The following is a 22387-nucleotide window of genomic DNA, read 5'->3' on the forward strand; positions in this document are numbered from 1 at the left end:
GATAGGGAACACTGAGACCACTATGACAAAGAGTAGTCTCGGGTCAACACGGTCACCATGGCGTCATTTATATTACATTGGGATGTGGAATGATTACTATAATTACATTTCGACTTTCCAACATAGTCCATTTACATCCATATAGGCCCAATTGATAATTCCATGCAAGTGTCATTACTCTTTCAGAAAAAATATGAGCAAAGGTGCGTGCTTCTGATTTATCTGTTTTAACAATCCTAAAATATATCTCTTCAATCAGTAAAATTTACTGAACTTTATTCATGTGCAAATTGTCATTTACGCTGAATCAAAAACTTGACAAACTCTCCGACCTTTATAGTAATTATTCATTATTTAATTATGGGCCGAATCGACTTGGGGCCGGAACGACCTGATACCTAGAAGAACTAACAGATTCGTTACACATGAAAATCTACAAATTTAATTTTCAGTACTCCTCGCGACTTTAGCACTGATTTCACGATAACGTTAGAAGGCCGGAAATTTCATAAATAATGGCTGCTGCTATGGATGTCGATGACGGTGATCTTGGAGAATCTTCAGGTTTGGGAGCAGACAAAGCTGGAAAGAAGAGATTCGAAGTTAAAAAAGTAAAACATTTCGACCTTTTACACAAACTCATTCCTTTTTCGGAAATAATATCTACGCATCTTGAGTGTTACTGATGATTCTATTTTTACTATTTTAGAAATACGAAAATTATACGAAACATTTTATTAAAGAAAGCTCAATTATGAAACATAATCATTAATATCATAGATACATTTAGAGTAGTCCAAATAAGTATGACATCTTGAAAGGCTATCATATTTTTTTTTTTGATGCCTTACATGGTCGTAAGACGTCAAAGCAAAAATTAAAAATAGCCTTCCAAGACTTCAAAGAAGTCATAATTATTTGGACTAATTTTAGAGTTGGCCAAAAGCAAAGGGCCTTACTCAGGTTGAGCTCAAGTCAGGAAAAGTTGGGTATTCCTTGTTTTCAGAGTACACTCTGACTCCAGTTTTTCTGGTGTTATAAAAACAGTATATATATATATATATATATAAACGCCTAAAAAGTGTACATAACAACACCAATGATATAAAAAGGAACTATAAGTGTAATTATTTATAAATATTTCGGATAACAGATATCCTTCGTCAGTCAGATTCTGATGTTAAATGAATCATCTTTAAGTCTTCTTAGATTAAACTTTTACTAAATCTTGAAATTTATACAATAAAAAAGGCAAACCGAACATCAGTTAAGGTTCATCATAACCTTTTGGCTAAAATGGCCGTATTTACACCCCAAATTTTACTCTGAGTACAGACTAACCTATACACCTGCAACAGTTTTAAAGGATGGCAGGAACTAGATATATAAATTTTAAATGCATTTTATGTTTCAGAAAATTACAAACTTTTCTAGATTTTGCTATCCATTTTTTTTCGTTCCTGCAGAAGGTGCAAAAATTAACTAAGTAGTGAAAACGATTGAGAAGCTCCCCTCATATAATCAATGTTGTGAGTAGTATTGATTTAAATGGACAATAGATGGACAATAGACACCTGTAAACAATAGGTGATTTAACAGGTTTAAACTGTGTAACTGAGTGGACCGTATCAAATGAAACTCGTGTGTTTGTTTATTTTGCTATCTTCTGCAGACTGGAAAAAAATGAACATCAAAATCCAGGTAAGTTTTTAATTTTCTGAAATGTAGACTTCATATAACTTTTATATATCTAGTTCCTGCCATGCCTTAAAACTTTCCTGGATGTACCAGCTTGTCTGTACTCATAGTAATTTTGGAGGTGTAAACACGGCCATATTTTTCAATTCCTTATGATGAACCTTAAGACGCTTGCGCCATTCTAAAAATTTGTTGAATATGACATAGGTTATATGACTAATTACATCAGAGAGTTCACATATATGCTTTAAATAAAAATAATGTGCGATGTGAACTAGCTCAATTTTAAAGCTTTAACGGTGTCGATATTATGATGTTACAAGAAAGATTGCGTCAATAAGAATTCCAAATAAACAGCACTGAACGGTCTAAATTTCTAAATATTTCAGATTTGACAACTGTAGTGTAGTTACATTAGAGTCTGCGATGTTTAAAACAAACGACCGTTAAAATATAATAATAAATTTTGACTAAAGTAAAATAGTTGGACGTGGCTTGGTACTTATACATCCCTCAAAAAATTAAGCAATTCAAATTGTTATATTCAACAGATTTATTTTAGAGATGAGTAAGGTAAAGAAATAGAAACGGAGACTGTAATAATAAGTAATATAACCCAGATGTGAAGCACTGCATGGTGTCGAACTACATCTTTTCATTTATCCCATTTGGTGCCAAAGTTGTTAATTTTCTAATCCAAAATCTTTCCCGAGTAAGTCTATCCTCCCTAGACCAAGCAGAGTTGTGGTCAATGATAGTAATGGTCACAACTCTGCTTGGTCTAGGGAGGATAGACTTACTCGGGAAAGATTTCAAGATTTAGTAAAAGTTTAATCTAAGAAGACTTAAAGATGATTCATTTAACATCAGAATTTAAAGGTATATAGGGGAAAAAAATTCTGAGACAAGTGCTTGTGAATTGCAAAATGTACACCCAATATCAATAGTCATGATAGTGTTACATACAACTGTATCTGTCATATTGTAACTTGATTGTCCATTTTGTATATTAGAAGTATATTTTTTAATATTTTCTATTTCAGTGGAATGCTGTAGCTTTATGGGCCTGGGGTATGTACACTATTAAAGTGATAAATTAGTTCAGGTGGACATGATGATGAATATTATAAGTACATCAATCACAATGAATAGAAGTTTTACATTTGAATTCAGACAGGAGTTATTTTTTTCAAATCTGTCACATATTTTAATGTGCCAGTCCTAAGTGGTGAATGTTTTCAGTGTTCCTTAGCTATATATCTGGATGATGATGTTTTATGTCCTTGAAATAATTTGTTACTTACAGGTATTTTCTATAGAATTTTTGTTTACGATTTTGTAGGTTTAGAAGATAGGTAAAAGATACTAAAGGGTTATACAAACTCATAAGTCGAAAACAAACTGAAAATACTATAGAAAAAGACAGAAAAACAACAAAAAGACAAAACACTTCATACTTTCATAGAAAACTTAAGACAGACAGTCTAAGCAACACTTATCCCATTAAAAATAACTGATTATCTTGGGTGCTCCAGATGTTGTGGTACATTGTGCACATTAAAAAAGTTTGTTGATTTTTAATGAGATAATGAAAAAAAATGGCAATCATTGAATTATAACCTTAATAATAGTTACATCCTCTTACTTTGCAGACATTGTGGTAGACAACTGTGCTATCTGTAGAAATCACATCATGGATTTGTGTATAGAATGTCAGGCTAACCAAGCCTCTGCCACCAGTGAAGAATGTACAGTTGCTTGGGGAGTATGCAATGTAAGTTGGTACAGAAAAAGTTCATAACAGGTTTTGTATCAACAAATTAGAAACAGCAGGGTTTACTATAATAAGAGCCCTTGTTTTGTCCTAATGTTAAAGTCATATGAAACGAGTGACTGGTAAAAAATAATGTTGATCCAGTTCTTGAACCAATGAATAAACTAAGTCTTCTGTGCAAGATTTTATCATTTTTTACGCATCCATATCATATAATCATAATAAAAAAATCTCTCAGTCTGTTCTGATGTGAAAATATGGCAGCTAATTAATTGTCGTGTTTTGAAGCCATAATTTACCGATTGTCACATTATAGTAAACAATCAACAAAGAAGCTAGGATATTGAGCATGTGTATAACATATGTACAATAAGATATAAGTTTCTTTCAATGACAGATCCATGCATATTGCGATCACCTATTTTTTACGAGAAATGTAATGCTGAGTTCACTGCATACGGAAAACATATCTGAATTGTTTGCTGGAAGCAAACAATTAAAAAAAGTAAATTTCTTTTAAATTGGGACAAATTATAGAATTTTCTTAATACAAATTAGCCATTTAGTTATAAAAAAACTAATGCATCATTTTTTTTTAATTTTAAGTTTCATATGACTGCAAGTATGTCTGCCCTTTTGTCATCTTGATGACTTTTTTTCAAAATGAAAATAGAAACTTTTTATACTTTTGATTAGAAGAGTATTGTTGTTATCAGAGTGGGTGATTGAAAACCCATAGCCCTTCCATAATTTTAATCAAAAGTGTCTTCTATCTTTAAAACAGAACACACTTTAACTAAAACATAACATACCAAGTAAAGAAGAATGAATGAAAGAATATGTTTCAAGAAGTTTGGAAATAAACAAATAGTCCATACTTAATATTTAGAATCTTGAGAGTTATTCAATTAATACAATGAAATTTAATATGTGATTGATATAAAAACTTACTGAAGTTCACAAAATGGTGAAATTTTCTACAATGTGGTATAAACTTCTTTTTTTGTAAGATATTTGTAAGATATTTTAATGGTATTTGAATGAAATAAACTGTTTGTTTAAATAAACATTAATTTAGTTTTTTCTTGAATGATTTCAGCATGCCTTCCACTTCCACTGTATATCCAGATGGCTAAAGACAAGACAAGTATGTCCTCTAGACAATAGAGAGTGGGAGTTTCAGAAGTATGTATTTCTAACATTTGGATCAATTATAGTTAATTGTTGACAACTGATATTTAAAAAATAAAAACATATTTAGTGTCCAAGTTTGGAACTTTTCTTCCTATATGATCATGTTGATTGTGCATAGAATAAGAAGATGTTGTATGAGTGCCAATGAGACAACTCTCCATCCAAGCGACAATATGTAAAAAGTATTAAACAATTATAGGTCAAAGTACGGCCTTCAACACAGAGCCTCGGCTCACACTTAACAGCAAGCTATAAAGGCCCCCAATATGACTATTCTGAAACCATTCTATAAGGAAAACCAACCATCTAATCTAGATAAGAAACAAGAAACGCTTATAAACCATATCAACAAACAACAACCACTGAACAGGTTCCTGATTTAGGGCATGTGCAAACAATTTCAGCGGTTTTAAACCTTTTAACAGGTGCCAAGATTTGCTTGAACCTGAAAATTTAGTGTAACATTACAACATTGAATGACACACTACAAAATAATTGAAATGGCTTATCTAAATCAAAAAGACATATTAACAAACTTAAGTATAGAACACTGAACAATAAAAAATTGATCTACGACACAATATAAATACAGTATTATATTAAAAAGGACAACAACATTGTATGTCATTTCGAAATTAATTTTATGTGTTTAGTCACTTTTAAACATGTAACCAGTCCATTTGTATTTGAGGTTTATGTTTGATGTTTAAAAATCATTGTTGTTGAATTTTCATAGTAAATAGTAGTAAATCTGTGAGTGATTATTAAACCAAATTGATATCTTTGTGAACTAACACTAATATTAGAGACAATCATTTATTTCAGATATGGACATTAGATTTATGGATCTTTGGTAGAGTATGACTGTTAGTACAGACTTTGTTTGGACTGCTGCCACAGAGAAGATTGATGTAGTCATATGATGATCATTTCATTTACATTTTGATCCTTCAAATTTACATTATTTGTTACTCACACTTTGTTCTTAGTGTTGTAAATAAAAAAATAAAGTCCATTTGATTGCTTTTCTTGTAAACAAAGTTTGAAATAAATTTAATTTTACAGACACAGCCTGACTTTTAAAATGAAAGTCAGACTCATCTTCTCTAGCCAAGGGTAGAGAGGAAGGGAGTGGATCATAACCATTGGCTAGCAAAGATGAGTATGACTAGACACTATCTTCATTTTTTTAGCTCACCTGGCCTAAAAGGCCATGTGAGCTTTTCTCATCACTTGGCGTCCGTCGTCGTCGTCGTCGTTAACAATTTTTCAAACATCTTCTCCTCTGAAACCACTGAATGGATTTGAATGAAACTTAGCATGATTGTTCCTTAGAGTATCCTGCACAAAGTGTGTGCTTCGATTTTTGATCCGTCAAAAAACATGGCCGCCGTTACTTAAAATAGAACATAGGGGTCAAATGCAGTTTTTGGCTTATATCTCAAAAACGAAACCATTTAGAGCAAATCTGACATGGGGTAAAAATGTTCATTATGTCAACATCTATCAGCCCTGAAATTTTCAGATGAATCAAACAAACCATTGTTGGGTTGCTGCCACTTAATTGGTAATTTTAAGGAAATTTTGCAGTTTTTGGTCATTATCTTGAATATTATTATAGATAAAGATAAACTGTAAACAGCAAAAATGATCAGCAAAGTAAGATCTACAAATAAGTCAATATGACCAAAGTTGTCAATTGACCCCTTAAGGGGTTATTGTCCTTTAATGACAATTTTTCACAATTTGTTCATCATATTTGCTAACTTTAAAAAATCTTCTCCTCTGAAACTGCTGAATGGATTTGGATGAAACTTAGCATGATTGTTCCTTAGATTATCTTGCACAAAGTGTGTGCTTCGATTTTTGATCCGTCAAAAAACATGGCCGCCGTTACTTAAAATAGAACATAGGGGTCAAATGCAGTTTTTGGCTTATATCTCAAAAACGAAAGCATTTAGAGCAAATCTGAAGTGGGGTAAAAATGTTCATTAGGTCAAGATCTATCAGCCCTGAAATTTTCAGATCAACCAAACAAACCATTGTTGGGTTGCTGCCACTTAATTGGTAATTTTAAGGAAATTTTGCAGTTTTTGGTCATTATCTTGAATATTATTATAGATAAAGATAAACTGTAAACAGCAAAAATGATCAGCAAAGTAAGATCTACAAATAAGTCAATATGACCAAAATTGTCAATTGACCCCTTAAGGTGTTATTGTCCTTTAATGACAATTTTTCACAATTTGTTCATCATATTTGCTAACTTTAAAAAATCTTCTCCTCTGAAACTGCTGAATGGATTTGGATGAAACTTAGCATGATTGTTCCTTAGATTATCCTGCACAAAGTGTGTGCTTCGATTTTTGATCCGTCAAAAAACATGGCCGCCGTTACTTAAAATAGAACATAGGGGTCAAATGCAGTTTTTGGCTTATATCTCAAAAACGAAAGCATTTAGAGCAAATCTGACATGGGGTAAAAATGTTCATTATGTTAAGATCTATCAGCCCTGAAATTTTCAGATGAATCAAACAAACCATTGTTGGGTTGCTGCCACTTAATTGGTAATTTTAAGGAAATTTTGCAGTTTTTGGTCATTATCTTGAATATTATTATAGATACAGATAAACTGTTAATAGCAAAAATGTTAAGCAAAGTAAGATCTACAAATAAGTCAATTTGACCAAAATTGTCAATTGACCTCTTAAGGAGTTATTGTCCTTTAAAGACTTTTTTCACAATTTGTTCATCATGTTGACTTACTTTAAAAAATCTTCTCCTTTGAAACTGCTGTATCAATTTCAGCCAAACTTAGGCTAAATGAGTTTTAGAGTTTCAGAGTATCTAGTATAAATTTTATATTTCATTTCCTTGTATGTCAAGAAACATAGCTCCTATGGCTAAAATAGAACATAGGAGAAAATGATTTTTTTTTTGCTTTTGAAGAAAATAGGACGATTCAAAGAACATTTAAATAAATTGAAAAGCCAAAATAATCATTGATGAGAGATTAAACCAAAAAAATTCAGGTGAGCGATTCAGGCTCTTGAGAGCCTCTTGTTTTATGTTTGTGGACAATTTAGCAGCATTAGCCTGCTCTTTTTCGAAATCTACTAGGGTGGCAACCAATACTTCTCAAACTATCTGTATAATCCTGAAGAGTCTAATAGAGGCTCCTTTGAGATTGCAACCAATACTTCTCAAACTGTCTGTATAATCATGAAGAGTCTAATAGAGACTCATTTGAGATTGCAACCAAAGCCTCTCAAACTATCTGTATAATCCTGAAGAGTCTAATAGAGGCTCCTTTGAGATTGCAACCAATACTTCTCAAACTATCTGTATAATCCTGAAGAGTCTAAAAGAGGCTCCTTTGAGATTGCAACCAATGCCTCTCAAACTATCTGTATAATCCCGAAGAGTCTAATAGAGGCTCCTTTGAGATTGCAACCAATGCCTCTCAAACTATCTGTATAATCCTGAAGAGTCTAATAGTGGATCCTTTGAGATTGCAACCAATACCTCTCAAACTATCTGTATAATCCTGAAGAGTCTAATAGTGGATCCTTTGAGATTGCAACCAATACTTCTCAAACTGTCTGTATAATCCTGAAAAGATCAGTCTAATAGAGGCTCCTTTGAGATTGCAACCAATGCCTTTACAACTATCTGTATAATCCTTAAGAGTCTAATAGAGGCTCCTTTGAGATTGCAATCAATGCCTCTCAAACTATCTGTATAATCCCGAAGAGTCTAATAGAGGCTCCTTTGAGATTGCAATCAATGCCTCTCAAACTATCTGTATAATCCTGAAGAGTCTAATAGAGGCTCCTTTGAGATTGCAAGCAATACTTCTCAAACTGTCTGTATAATCCGGAAGAGATCAGTCTAATAGAGGCTCCTTTGAGATTGCAACCAATGCCTCTCAAACTAACTGTAAATCCTGAAGAGTATAATAGAGACTCATTTGAGATTGCAACCAAAGCCTCTCAAACTATCTGTATAATCCTGAAGAGTCTAATAGAGGCTCCTTTGAGATTGCAGCCAATGCCTCTCAAACTATCTGTATAATCATTAAGAGATTAGTCTAATAGAGGCTCCTTTGAGATTGCAACCAATGCCTCTCAAACTAACTGTAAATCCTGAACAGTATAATAGAGACTCATTTGAGATTGCAACCAAAGCCTCTCAAACTATCTGTATAATCCTGAAGAATCTAATAGAGGCTCATTTGAAATTGCAGCCAATGCCTCTCAAACTATCTGTATAATCCGGAAGAGGCTAATAGAGGCTCCTTTGAGATTGCAACCAATGCCTCTCAAACTATCTGCATAATCCTTAAGAGTCTAATAGCGGCTCCTTTGAGATTGCAACCAATACTTCTCAAACTGTCTGTATAATCCTGAAAAGATCAGTCTAATAGAGGCTCCTTTGAGATTGCAACCAATGCCTCTCAAACTATCTGTAAATCCTGAAGAGTCTAATAGAGACTCATTTGAGATTGCAACAAAAGCCTCTACAACTATCTGTTTAAGCCTAAAGAGTCTAAAAGTGGCTCCTTTGAGATTGCAACCAATACCTCTCAAACTATCTGTATAATCCTGAAGAGTCTAATAGCGGCTCCTTTGAGATTGCAACCAATACTTCTCAAACTGTCTGTATAATCCTGAAGAGATCAGTCTAATAGAGGCTCCTTTGAGATTGCAACCAATGCCTCTCAAACTAACTGTAAATCCTGAAGAGTATAATAGAGACTCATTTGAGATTGCAACCAAAGCCTCTCAAACTATCTGTATAATCCTGAAGAGTCTAATAGAGGCTCCTTTGAGATTGCAACCAATGCCTCTCAAACTATCTGTATAATCATTAAGAGATTAGTCTAATAGAGGCTCCTTTGAGATTGCAACCAATGCCTCTCAAACTATCTGTATAATCCTGAAGAATCTAATAGAGGCTCATTTGAAATTGCAACCAATGCCTCTCAAACTATCTGTATAATCCTGAAGAGTCTAATAGCGGCTCCTTTGAGATTGCAACCAATACTTCTCAAACTGTCTGTATAATCCTGAAGAGATCAGTCTAATAGAGGCTCCTTTGGGATTACAACCAATGCCTCTCAAACTATCTGTAAATCCTGAAGAGTCTAATAGAGGCTCCTTTGGGATTACAACCAATGTCTCTCAAACTATCTGTATAATCCTGAAGAATCGAATAGAGGCTCCTTTGAGATTGCAACCAATGCCTCTCAAACTATCTGTATAATCATGAAGAATCTAATAGAGGCTCATTTGAAATTGCAACCAATGCCTCTCAAACTATCTGTATAATCCTGAAGAGTCTAATAGCGGCTCCTTTGAGATTGCAACCAATACTTCTCAAACTGTCTGTATAATCCTGAAGAGATCAGTCTAATAGAGGCTCCTTTGAGATTACAACCAATGTCTCTCAAACTATCTGTAAATCCTGAAGAGTCTAATAGAGGCTCCTTTGAGATTGCAACCAAAGTCTCTCAAACTATCTATAATCCTGAAGAATCTAATAGAGGCTCCTTTGAGATTGCAACCAATGCCTCTCAAACTATCTGTATAATCATGAAGAATCTAATAGAGGCTCATTTGAAATTGCAACCAATGCCTCTCAAACTATCTGTATAATCCTGAAGAGTCTAATAGCGGCTCCTTTGAGATTGCAACCAATACTTCTCAAACTGTCTGTATAATCCTGAAGAGATCAGTCTAATAGAGGCTCATTTGAAATTGCAACCAATGCCTCTCAAACTATCTGTATAATCCTGAAGAGTATAATAGAGGCTCCTTTGAGATTGCAACCAAAGTCTCTCAAACTATCTATAATCCTGAAGAGATCAGTCTAATAGAGGCTCCTTTGAGATTGCAACCAATGTCTCTCAAACTCTCTGTAAATCCTGAAGAGTCTAACAGAGGCTCCTTTGAGATTGCAACCAAAGTCTCTCAAACTATCTATAATCCTGAAGAGATCAGTCTAATAGAGGCTCCTTTGAGATTGCAACCAAAGCCTCTCAAACTATCTGTAAATCCTGAAGAGTCTAACAGAGGCTCCTTTGAGATTGCAACCAAAGTCTCTCAAACTATCTATAATCCTGAAGAATCTAATAGAGGCTCCTTTGAGATTGCAACCAATGCCTCTCAAACTATCTGTATAATCCTGAAGAATCTAATAGAGGCTCCTTTGAGATTACAATCAATACCTCTCAAACTATCTGTAAATCCTGAAGAGTATAATAGAGGCTCCTTTGAGATTGCAACCAATTCCTCTCAAACTGTCTTTAAATCCTGAAGAGTATAATAGAGGCTCCTTTGAGATTGCAACCAATGCCTCTCAAACTATCTGTAAATCCTGAAGAGTATAATAGAGGCTCCTTTGAGATTGCAACCAAAGCCTCTCAAACTATCTGTATAATCCTGAAGAGTCTAATAGAGGCTCCTTTGAGATTGCAACCAATGCCTCTCAAACGATCTGTATAATCCTGAAGAGTCTAATAGAGGCTCATTTGAAATTGCAACCAATGCCTCTCAAACTATCTGTATAATCCTGAAGAGTCTAATAGAGGCTCCTTTGAAATTGCAATCAATGCCTCTCAACCTGTCTGTATAATCCTGAAGAGTCTAATAGAGGCTCCTTTGAGATTGCTACCAACACCTCTCAAACTATCTGTATAATGCAGAAGAGTCTAATAAAGGCTCCTTTGAGATTGCAACCAATACCTCTCAAACTATCTGTATAATCCAGAAGAGTATAATAGAGGCTCCTTTGAGATTGCAACCAAGTCTCTCAAACTATCTATAATCCTGAAGAATCTAATAGAGGCTCCTTTGAGATTGCAACCAATGCCTCTCAAACTATCTGTATAATACTTAAGAGTCTAATAGCAGCTCCTTTGAGATTGCAACCAATACTTCTCAAACTGTCTGTATAATCCTGAAAAGATCAGTCTAATAGAGGCTCCTTTGAGATTGCAACCAATGCCTCTCAAACTATCTGTAAATCCTGAAGAGTCTAATAGAGACTCATTTGAGATTGCAACCAAAGCCTCTACAACTATCTGTTTAAGCCTAAAGAGTCTAAAAGAGGCTCCTTTGAGATTGCAACCAATACCTCTCAAACTATCTGTATAATCCTGAAGAGTCTAATAGCGGCTCCTTTGAAATTGCAACCAATACTTCTCAAACTGTCTGTATAATCCTGAAGAGATCAGTCTAATAGAGGCTCCTTTGAGATTGCAACCAATGTCTCTCAAACTATCTGTAAATCCTGAAGAGTCTAATAGAGACTCATTTGAGATTGCAAATAAAGCCTCTCAAACTATCTGTATAATTCTGAAGAGTCTTATAGAGGCATATTTGAAATTGCAACCAATGCCACTCAAACTATCTGTATAATCCTGAAGAGTCTAATAGAGGTTCATTTGAAATTGCAACCAATGCCTCTCAAACTATCTGGATAATCCTGAAGAGTCTAATAGAGGCTCCTTTGAGATTGCAACCAATACCTCTCAAACTATCTGTATAATCCTGAAGAATCTAAAAGAGGCTTCTTTGACATTGCAACCAATGCCTCTCAAACTATATGTACAATCATTAAGAGATCAGTCTAATAGAGGCTCCTTTGAGATTGCAACCAATGCCTCTCAAACTATCTGTATAATCCGGAAGAGTCTAATAGAGGCTCCTTTGAGATTGCAACCAAAGTCTCTCAAACTATCTATAATCCTGAAGAATCTAATAGAGGCTCCTTTGAGATTGCAACCAATGCCTCTCAAACTATCTGTATAATCCTGAAGAATCTAATAGAGGCTCATTTGAAATTGCAACCAATGCCTCTCAAACTATCTGTATAATCCAGAAGAGTCTAATAGAGGCTCCTTTGAGATTGCATCCAAAGTCTCTCAAACTATCTATAATCCTGAAGAATCTAATAGAGGCTCCTTTGAGATTGCAACCAATGCCTCTCAAAATATCTGCATAATCCTTAAGAGTCTAATAGCGGCTCCTTTGAGATTGCAACCAATACTTCTCAAACTGTCTGTATAATCCTGAAAAGATCAGTCTAATAGAGGCTCCTTTGAGATTGGAACCAATGCCTCTCAAACTATCTGTAAATCCTGAAGAGTCTAATAGAGACTCATTTGAGATTGCAACAAAAGCCTCAACAACTATCTGTTTAAGCCTTAAGAGTCTAAAAGTGGCTCCTTTGAGATTGCAACCAATACCTCTCAAACTATCTGTATAATCCTGAAGAGTCTAATAGCGGCTCCTTTGAGATTGCAACCAATACTTCTCAAACTGTCTGTATAATCCCGAAGTTATCAGTCTAATAGAGGCTCCTTTGATATTGCAACCAATGCCTCTGAAACTATCTGTAAATCCTGAAGAGTATAATAGAGACTCATTTGAGATTGCAACCAAAGCCTCTCAAACTATCTGTATAATCATGAAGAGTCTAATAAAGGCTCATTTGAAATTGCAACCAATGCCACTCAAACTATCTGTATAATCCTGAAGAGTCTAATAGAGGCTCATTTGAAATTGCAATCAATGCCTCTCAAACTATCTGTATAATCCTGAAGAGTCTAATAGAGGCTCATTTGAGATTGCAACCAATACCTCTCAAACTATCTGTATAGTCCAGAAGAGTCTAATAAAGGCTCCTTTGAGATTGCAACCAATACCTCTCAAACTATCTGTATAATCCTGAAGAATCTAAAAGAGGCTCCTTGGAGATTGCAACCAATGCCTCTCAAACTATCTGCATAATCCTTAAGAGTCTAATAGCGGCTCCTTTGAGATTGCAAGCAATACTTCTCAAACTGTCTGTATAATCCTGAAAAGATCAGTCTAATAGAGGCTTCTTTGAGATTGCAACCAATGCCTCTCAAACTATCTGTAAATCCTGAAGAGTCTAATAGAGACTCATTTGAGATTGCAACAAAAGTCTCTCAAACTATCTATAATCCTGAAGAATCTAATAGAGGCTCCTTTGAGATTGCAACCAATGCCTCTCAAACTATCTGCATAATCCTTAAGAGTCTAATAGCGGCTCCTTTGAGATTGCAAGCAATACTTCTCAAACTGTCTGTATAATTATGAAAAGATCAGTCTAATAGAGGCTTCTTTGAGATTGCAACCAATGCCTCTCAAACTATCTGTAAATCCTGAAGAGTCTAATAGAGACTCATTTGAGATTGCAACAAAAGCCTCTACAACTATCTGTTTAAGCCTAAAGAGTCTAAAAGAGGCTCCTTTGAGATTGCAACCAATACTTCTCAAACTGTCTGTATAATCCTGAAAAGATCAGTCTAATAGAGGCTCCTTTGAGATTGCAACCAATGCCTCTCAAACTATCTGTAAATCCTGAAGAGTCTAATAGAGACTCATTTGAGATTGCAACAAAAGCCTCTACAACTATCTGTTTAAGCCTAAAGAGTCTAAAAGTGGCTCCTTTGAGATTGCAACCAATACCTCTCAAACTATCTGTATAATCCTGAAGAGTCTAATAGCGGCTCCTTTGAGATTGCAACCAATACTTCTCAAACTGTCTGTATAATCCTGAAGAGATCAGTCTAATAGAGGCTCCTTTGAGATTGCAACCAATGTCTCTCAAACTATCTGTAAATCCTGAAGAGTCTAATAGAGGCTCCTTTGAGATTGCAACCAAAGCCTCTAAAACTGTCCGTAAATCCTGAAGAGTATAATAGAGGCTCCTTTGAGATTACAACCAATACCTCTCAAACTATCTGTAAATCCTGAAGAGTATAATAGAGGCTCCTTTGAGATTGCAACCAATTCCTCTCAAACTGTCTGTAAATCCTGAAGAGTATAATAGAGGCTCCTTTGAGATTGCAACCAATGCCTCTCAAACTATCTGTAAATCCTGAAGAGTATAATAGAGGCTCCTTTGAGATTGCAACCAAAGCCTCTCAAACTATCTGTATAATCCTGAAGAGTCTAATAGAGGCTCCTTTGAGATTGCAACCAATGCCTCTCAAACTATCTGTATAATCCTGAAGAGTCTAATAGAGGCTCATTTGAAATTGCAACCAATGGCTCTCAAACTATCTGTATAATCCTAAAGAGTCTAATAGAGGCTCCTTTGAAATTGCAACCAATGCCTCTCAAACTGTCTGTATAATCCTGAAGAGTCTAATAGAGGCTCCTTTTTAGATTGCTACCAACACCTCTCAAACTATCTGTATAATCCAGAAGAGTCTAATAAAGGCTCCTTTGAGATTGCAACCAATCCCTCTCAAACTATCTGTATAATCCTGAAGAGTCTAATAGAGGCTCCTTTGAGACTGCAACCAAAGTCTCTCAAACTATCTATAATCCTGAAGAATCTAATAGAGGCTCCTTTGAGATTGCAACCAATGCCTCTCAAACTATATGTATAATCCTTAAGAGTCTAATAGCGGCTCCTTTGAGATTGCAACCAATACTTCTCAAACTGTCTGTATAATCCTGAAAAGATCAGTCTAATAGAGGCTCCTTTGAGATTGCAACCAATGCCTCTCAAACTATCTGTAAATCCTGAAGAGTCTAATAGAGACTCATTTGAGATTGCAACCAAAGCCTCTACAACTATCTGTTTAAGCCTAAAGAGTCTAAAAGAGGCTCCTTTGAGATTGCAACCAATACCTCTCAAACTATCTGTATAATCGTGAAGAGTCTAATAGCGGCTCCTTTGAGATTGCAACCAATACTTCTCAAACTGTCTGTATAATCCTGAAGAGATCAGTCTAATAGAGGCTCCTTTGAGATTGCAACCAATGTCTCTCAAACTATCTGTAAATCCTGAAGAGTCTAATAGAGACTCATTTGAGATTGCAACAAAAGCCTCTCAAACTATCTGTATAATTCTGAAGAGTCTAATAGAGGCTCCTTTGAGATTGCAAGCAATACTTCTCAAACTGTCTGTATAATCCCGAAGTTATCAGTCTAATAGAGGCTCCTCTGATATTGCAACCAATGCCTCTCAAACTATCTGTAAATCCTGAAGAGTATAATAGAGACTCATTTGAGATTGCAACCAAAGCCTCTCAAACTATCTGTATAATCCTGAAGAGTCTAATAGAGGCTCATTTGAAATTGCAACCAATGCCACTCAAACTATCTGTATAATCCTGAAGAGTCTAATAGAGGCTCCTTTGAGATTGCAACCAATACCTCTCAAACTATCTGTATAATCCAGAAGAGTCTAATAAAGGCTCCTTTGAGATTGCAACCAATACCTCTCAAACTATCTGTATAATCCTGAAGAATCTAAAAGAGGCTTCTTTGAGATTGCAACCAATGCCTCTCAAACTATATGTACAATCATTAAGAGATCAGTCTAATAGAGGCTCCTTTGAGATTGCAACCAATGCCTCTCAAACTATCTGTATAATCCGGAAGAGTTTAATAGAGGCTCCTTTGAGATTGCAACCAAAGTCTCTCAAACTAGCTATAATCCTGAAGAATCTAATAGAGGCTCCTTTGAGATTGCAACCAATGCCTCTCAAACTATCTGCATAATCCTTAAGAGTCTAATAGCGGCTCCTTTGAGATTGCAACCAATACTTCTCAAACTGTCTGTATAATCCCGAAAAGATCAGTCTAATAGAGGCTCCTTTGAGATTGCAACCAATGCCTCTCAAACTATCTGTAAATCCTGAAGAGTCTAATAGAGACTCATTTGAGATTGCAACAAAAGCCTCTACAACTATCTGTTTAAGCCTAAAGAGTCTAAAAGAGGCTCCTTTGAGATTGCAACCAATACCTCTCAATTTATCTGTATAATTCTGAAGAGTCTAATAGCGGCTCCTTTAAGATTGCAACCAATACTTCTCAAACTGTATGTATAATCCTGAAGAGATCAGTCTAATAGAGGCTCCTTTGAGATTGCAACCAATGTCTCTCAAACTATCTGTAAATCATGAAGAGTCTAATAGAGACTCATTTGAGATTGCAACTAAATCCTCTCAAACTATCTGTATAATTCTGAAGAGTCTAATAGCGGCTCCTTTGAGATTGCAAGCAATACTTCTCAAACTGTCTGTATAATCCTGAGGTTATCAGTCTAATAGAGGCTCCTTTGATATTGCAACCAATGCCTCTCAAACTATCTGTAAATCCTGAAGAGTCTAATAGAGACTCATTTGAGATTGCAACCAAAGCCTCTACAACTATCTGTTTAAGCCTAAAGAGTCTAAAAGAGGCTCCTTTGAGATTGCAACCAATACCTCTCAAACTATCTGTATAATCGTGAAGAGTCTAATAGCGGCTCCTTTGAGATTGCAACCAATACTTCTCAAACTGTCTGTATAATCCTGAAGAGATCAGTCTAATAGAGGCTCCTTTGAGATTGCAACCAATGTCTCTCAAACTATCTGTAAATCCTGAAGAGTCTAATAGAGACTCATTTGAGATTGCAACCAAAGCCTCTACAACTATCTGTTTAAGCCTAAAGAGTCTAAAAGAGGCTCCTTTGAGATTGCAACCAATACCTCTCAAACTATCTGTATAATCGTGAAGAGTCTAATAGCGGCTCCTTTGAGATTGCAACCAATACTTCTCAAACTGTCTGTATAATCCTGAAGAGATCAGTCTAATAGAGGCTCCTTTGAGATTGCAACCAATGTCTCTCAAACTATCTGTAAATCCTGAAGAGTCTAATAGAGACTCATTTGAGATTGCAACAAAAGCCTCTCAAACTATCTGTATAATTCTGAAGAGTCTAATAGAGGCTCCTTTGAGATTGCAAGCAATACTTCTCAAACTGTCTGTATAATCCCGAAGTTATCAGTCTAATAGAGGCTCCTCTGATATTGCAACGAATGCCTCTCAAACTATCTGTTAATCCTGAAGAGTATAATAGAGACTCATTTGAGATTGCAACCAAAGCCTCTCAAACTATCTGTATAATCCTGAAGAGTCTAATAGAGGCTCATTTGAAATTGCAACCAATGCCACTCAAACTATCTGTATAATCCTGAAGAGTCTAATAGAGGCTCCTTTGAGATTGCAACCAATACCTCTCAAACTATCTTTATAATCCAGAAGAGTCTAATAAAGGCTCCTTTGAGATTGCAACCAATACCTCTCAAACTATCTGTATAATCCTGAAGAATCTAAAAGAGGCTTCTTTGAGATTGCAACCAATGCCTCTCAAACTATATGTACAATCATTAAGAGATCAGTCTAATAGAGGCTCCTTTGAGATTGCAACCAATGCCTCTCAAACTATCTGTATAATCCGGAAGAGTTTAATAGAGGCTCCTTTGAGATTGCAACCAAAGTCTCTCAAACTAGCTATAATCCTGAAGAATCTAATAGAGGCTCCTTTGAGATTGCAACCAATGCCTCTCAAACTATCTGCATAATCCTTAAGAGTCTAATAGCGGCTCCTTTGAGATTGCAACCAATACTTCTCAAACTGTCTGTATAATCCCGAAAAGATCAGTCTAATAGAGGCTCCTTTGAGATTGCAACCAATGCCTCTCAAACTATCTGTAAATCCTGAAGAGTCTAATAGAGACTCATTTGAGATTGCAACAAAAGCCTCTACAACTATCTGTTTAAGCCTAAAGAGTCTAAAAGAGGCTCCTTTGAGATTGCAACCAATACCTCTCAAACTATCTGTATAATTCTGAAGAGTCTAATAGCGGCTCCTTTAAGATTGCAACCAATACTTCTCAAACTGTCTGTATAATCCTGAAGAGATCAGTCTAATAGAGGCTCCTTTGAGATTGCAACCAATGTCTCTCAAACTATCTGTAAATCATGAAGAGTCTAATAGAGACTCATTTGAGATTGCAACTAAATCCTCTCAAACTATCTGTATAATTCTGAAGAGTCTAATAGCGGCTCCTTTGAGATTGCAAGCAATACTTCTCAAACTGTCTGTATAATCCTGAGGTTATCAGTCTAATAGAGGCTCCTTTGATATTGCAACCAATGCCTCTCAAACTATCTGTAAATCCTGAAGAGTCTAATAGAGACTCATTTGAGATTGCAACCAATGCCTCTCAAACTATGTATAATACTGAAGAGTCTAATAGAGGCTCATTTGAAATTGCAACCAATGCCTCTCAAACTATCTGTATAATCCTGAAGAGTCTAATAGAGGCTCCTTTGAAATTGCAACCAATACCTCTCAAACTATCAGTATAATCCTGAAGAGTCTAATAGAGGCTCCTTTGAGATTGCAACCAATACCTCTCAAACTATCTGTATAATCCAGAAGAGTCTAATAAAGGCTCCTTTGAGATTGCAACCAATACCTCTCAATCTATCTGTATAATCCTGAAGAATCTTATAGAGGCTTCTTTGAGATTGCAACCAATGCCTCATAAACTATCTGTATAATCCTGAAGAGTCTAATAGAGGCTCGTTTGAGATTGCAACCAATGCCTTTCAAACTATCTGTATAATCATTAAGAGATCAGTGTAATAGAGGCTCCTTTGAGATTGCAGCCAATGCCTCTCAAACTAACTGTATAATCCCGAAGAATCTAATAGAGACTCCGTTGAGATTGCAACCAATGCCTCTCAAACTATCTGTAGAATCCTGAAGAGTCTAAAAGAGGCTCCTTTGAGATTACAACCAACGCCTCTCAAACTATCTGTATAATCCTCAAGAGTCTAATAGAGGCTCCTTTGAGATTGCAACCAATGTCTCTCAAACTATCTATAATCCTGAAGAGTCTAATAGAGGCTCATTTGAAATTGCAACCAATACCTCTAAAACTATCTGTATAATCCTGAAGAATTTAATAGAGGCTCCTTTGAGATTGCAACCAATGCCTCTCAAACTATCTATAATCCTGAAGAGTCTAATAGAGGCTCCTTTGAGATTGCAACCAATGCCTCTCAAACTATGCATAATACTGAGGTGTCTTTTACGTGCAACAGATATGACTGTCTCTTAACACGGATCAGCCATTTATCGTCCCCATCTGACGGACTATCATCGTTTCGCAAAACCATACTAGCAAATGGTGTCAAGGGAGAGCCGAAAAATCTGTCACTGAAATTTTCTCACCGGAATGGGGATCGAACCAGGAACCTTTGTGTTACTAGTAGTCCGATGCACTACACAACGACATAAAAATAAGTTGGAAAGGGCATGCATCATCAGATCGATACAAAGCAAAAACAATCAACACAATACACCAAAACGTCACTACAGACAGTCTTTGCTAAATTTGCATTTTTCAAAATTTGTGCAGAATTCTTTTTTGTTTCAAATAAAGAATACTTGGCACGAGTCAAATTTTGTCCTGTCCAGTTCTAAAGACAAAATTTCACTTAACATGATGCTTTGAATCAAATATGTTTCTGACTGTGACATTTTTTTTTACTGCAATGAAATGTAGAATTTATTTTTACAACTGTGAAATTCAAGGGAATATTATTCTCGACCCTTTTTCGTATGCAGCCGGGTGTGATGTACTACGATGTGAAATTATTACACCTAAGGTAGGCACATATATGACATAAAAGAACACCACCATCCAAAAAAAAAAAAAAAAAAAAAATGTACAATAGGAAACGAAAAATCGTCACCTTTATCTTAATTTTTAGGCAGTTGAGCTGCCTTATGCGAGCTCCCTATATTTGTGTTCTACCCAATAAATGCTGAAATATGTGCCATTGTTATTATCTAGCTGGATATTATGTTATTTATAACTAATTGGACAGTTTTTTCATACTTTTAATTCTTGATTACAAAAAATATGACCAGAAAAACCTTAAATGATCGTCGATTTATCCAAAAGTTTTGAAGTTGCACATAGGAAGTAGGGCACATTAAGAATCTTTATGTAGTTTATTAATCCCAGAGATTTTGGCTAAGCTGTCAAAGATCAAACGTATGCAATGTTTAATCGCCGAAAATCTCTAAAGACAAGTAGTTTAGATTTCCCAAATGGCAAAAGTCGTAGGAATATTGTTTGTCGTCAATACGTAGTCAAATACATCAGTAGTCTTAAAATAAGTTCCACTGTTCATGCTGTTGGCGGCAATGTTAAATTAAAAGACGAAATTTTTGTATCTTTTCAATTTGGAGGCAGGGATTCCAATTAGTAGTTGTCCGAGGTCTGCGACCTTCCACTTTTGCAGTCGGACTTTCGACTTAGTTACTAGCTACGCTCGACATGCCCGACTTGAGAGGAAATAAAAAATTACTTTGCAAACCTTTTTACCAAAGTCTCCTAATAAACAATCTCAAAACTTGTTTTTAGCATTATTATTCATGACAGCGATGTTCATTTTGTTCAACCGCTATCTTTATACAGAAAATCGCCGACAAATAATGTTTAAATTCGAGTAAAATCGTATCTGACAAAATCAACATTGAAAACAAAATGGCTGACATGAGAAGAAAATTACAATATCGGATCCGATTCCGAAAGCGGATATGGGTAATTCCTGGTTTTGGCGATCAACTTTTAAAAAAATCAGACAGATGACAAAATACATCTTTGCATGGTAAATAAATATAAACACTAGAATTGAAAACCAAAAGATATATGTAAAAGAATGAAAAAAACAGAAAATATTTTGTACTAAAACTCAAAATTACTTTTTGACAAATTTTAATGTCAAAATCCAATACAATGTCATTGTGAGTCTTTGTGACAGCTGGGAACAGTATATCTGTTATGAATATGGTATATTCGGAACTACATATAACTAGTCTTACTATTACCAATGTACATTCGGACAACTACCACGTCATATTAAGGAATTCCGGGATTCCCCATGGTATATTTGGCAGTCATATAATAGTTGTTATCCTGATCGGACGTCCCCAATTGATGAGCGGCCTAAAAGATAACCATTGACTCAAGCCTAGGATTGTGATATTATAGGTAATATATTGCATACACTATCCCAATAAAATCATTACAGTGGTGTCAGAAGTCGGCACGATTCCACTGATTTCCACTGCGGTTTATCGGTGACATTTATTCCCGCCGAATTTCATTTTTTTTTCTTTGTTTTCGCGAGAGAAAAATCTTTGTTTCTTCTCTCCCGCGATTGTACTATTTCATGGCGCGCTGATTTATCAGTACTATTGGTATTTGCGCGAGTGATATATTCGTTTCATATTTATATTGTGATTATCAGACTTTCCGTGTGATAAAATTCCCCTCCCCCTTTTTGTAACACATTTAAAAAATACACAGATTTGCATACACCTAGAGAATAAGACAAAATAACCTTATAAAACAAACTACTAGTGGATAGTTTTTGATTATCTATTTGGTTTATTTCAGGTTTTGTTTATTTATATTAATACAAATCAACACATTTTTTGTATTCATTGATATTCCGTTGAGCGTCAGATCTTCTGATGTCAGATATCATTTATATGTTTTTCTTTTGTTTTTCATAAATTATTGATACAACTGTGTGCGTCAGATCTTCTAATGTCATAGTTGTTATCAAATTTTTTTTTTCATTTTGTTTAATTGTCTTGTCGGTTTTACCGTCTGAAAAGTGTTCACTCATAAAAGAATGTGTTGATAATAAAACTTGTACTGTACTACTTTTTGTTGTGAATTGTGTATACATACGTCATTGTTTACAATTTCATACCTGTGTTTAAATAGTTAAAAAAAAATCTGAGTTTAAGAATTTGTATATCTGATATTAAAAAGAAAGACAAATATAAACATATTTTATTGTGTCACTTATATGT

The 22387-nt window shown here is 35.2% G+C and overlaps 1 protein-coding gene across 1 annotated transcript; it reads left to right on the top strand.

Annotated features, from left to right (window-relative positions):
• Positions 1-439: 439 nt before the first annotated feature.
• On the top strand, positions 440-5681 carry LOC143085384 (E3 ubiquitin-protein ligase RBX1). The gene is made up of 5 exons (XM_076261682.1): positions 440-611; positions 2742-2769; positions 3351-3472; positions 4572-4657; positions 5492-5681. Exons 1-5 carry the CDS (start codon positions 516-518, stop codon positions 5502-5504), a joined length of 345 nt encoding a protein of 114 aa, XP_076117797.1. The 5' UTR covers positions 440-515; the 3' UTR covers positions 5505-5681.
• Positions 5682-22387: the final 16706 nt, after the last annotated feature.

This window comes from Mytilus galloprovincialis, chromosome 8 (genome assembly GCF_965363235.1).
Source record: "Mytilus galloprovincialis chromosome 8, xbMytGall1.hap1.1, whole genome shotgun sequence".
NCBI classification, from domain to species: domain Eukaryota; kingdom Metazoa; phylum Mollusca; class Bivalvia; order Mytilida; family Mytilidae; genus Mytilus; species Mytilus galloprovincialis.

Coding starts and splice junctions, on each gene's coding strand:
- LOC143085384 (XM_076261682.1), top strand. CDS start 516: ATGGCTGCTGCTATGGATGTCGATGACGGTGATCTTGGAGAATCTTCA. Junction 612..2,741: donor AGAGATTCGAAGTTAAAAAA/GTAAAACATTTC, acceptor TTTCTATTTCAG/TGGAATGCTGTAGCTTTATG. Junction 2,770..3,350: donor TGTAGCTTTATGGGCCTGGG/GTATGTACACTA, acceptor CTTACTTTGCAG/ACATTGTGGTAGACAACTGT.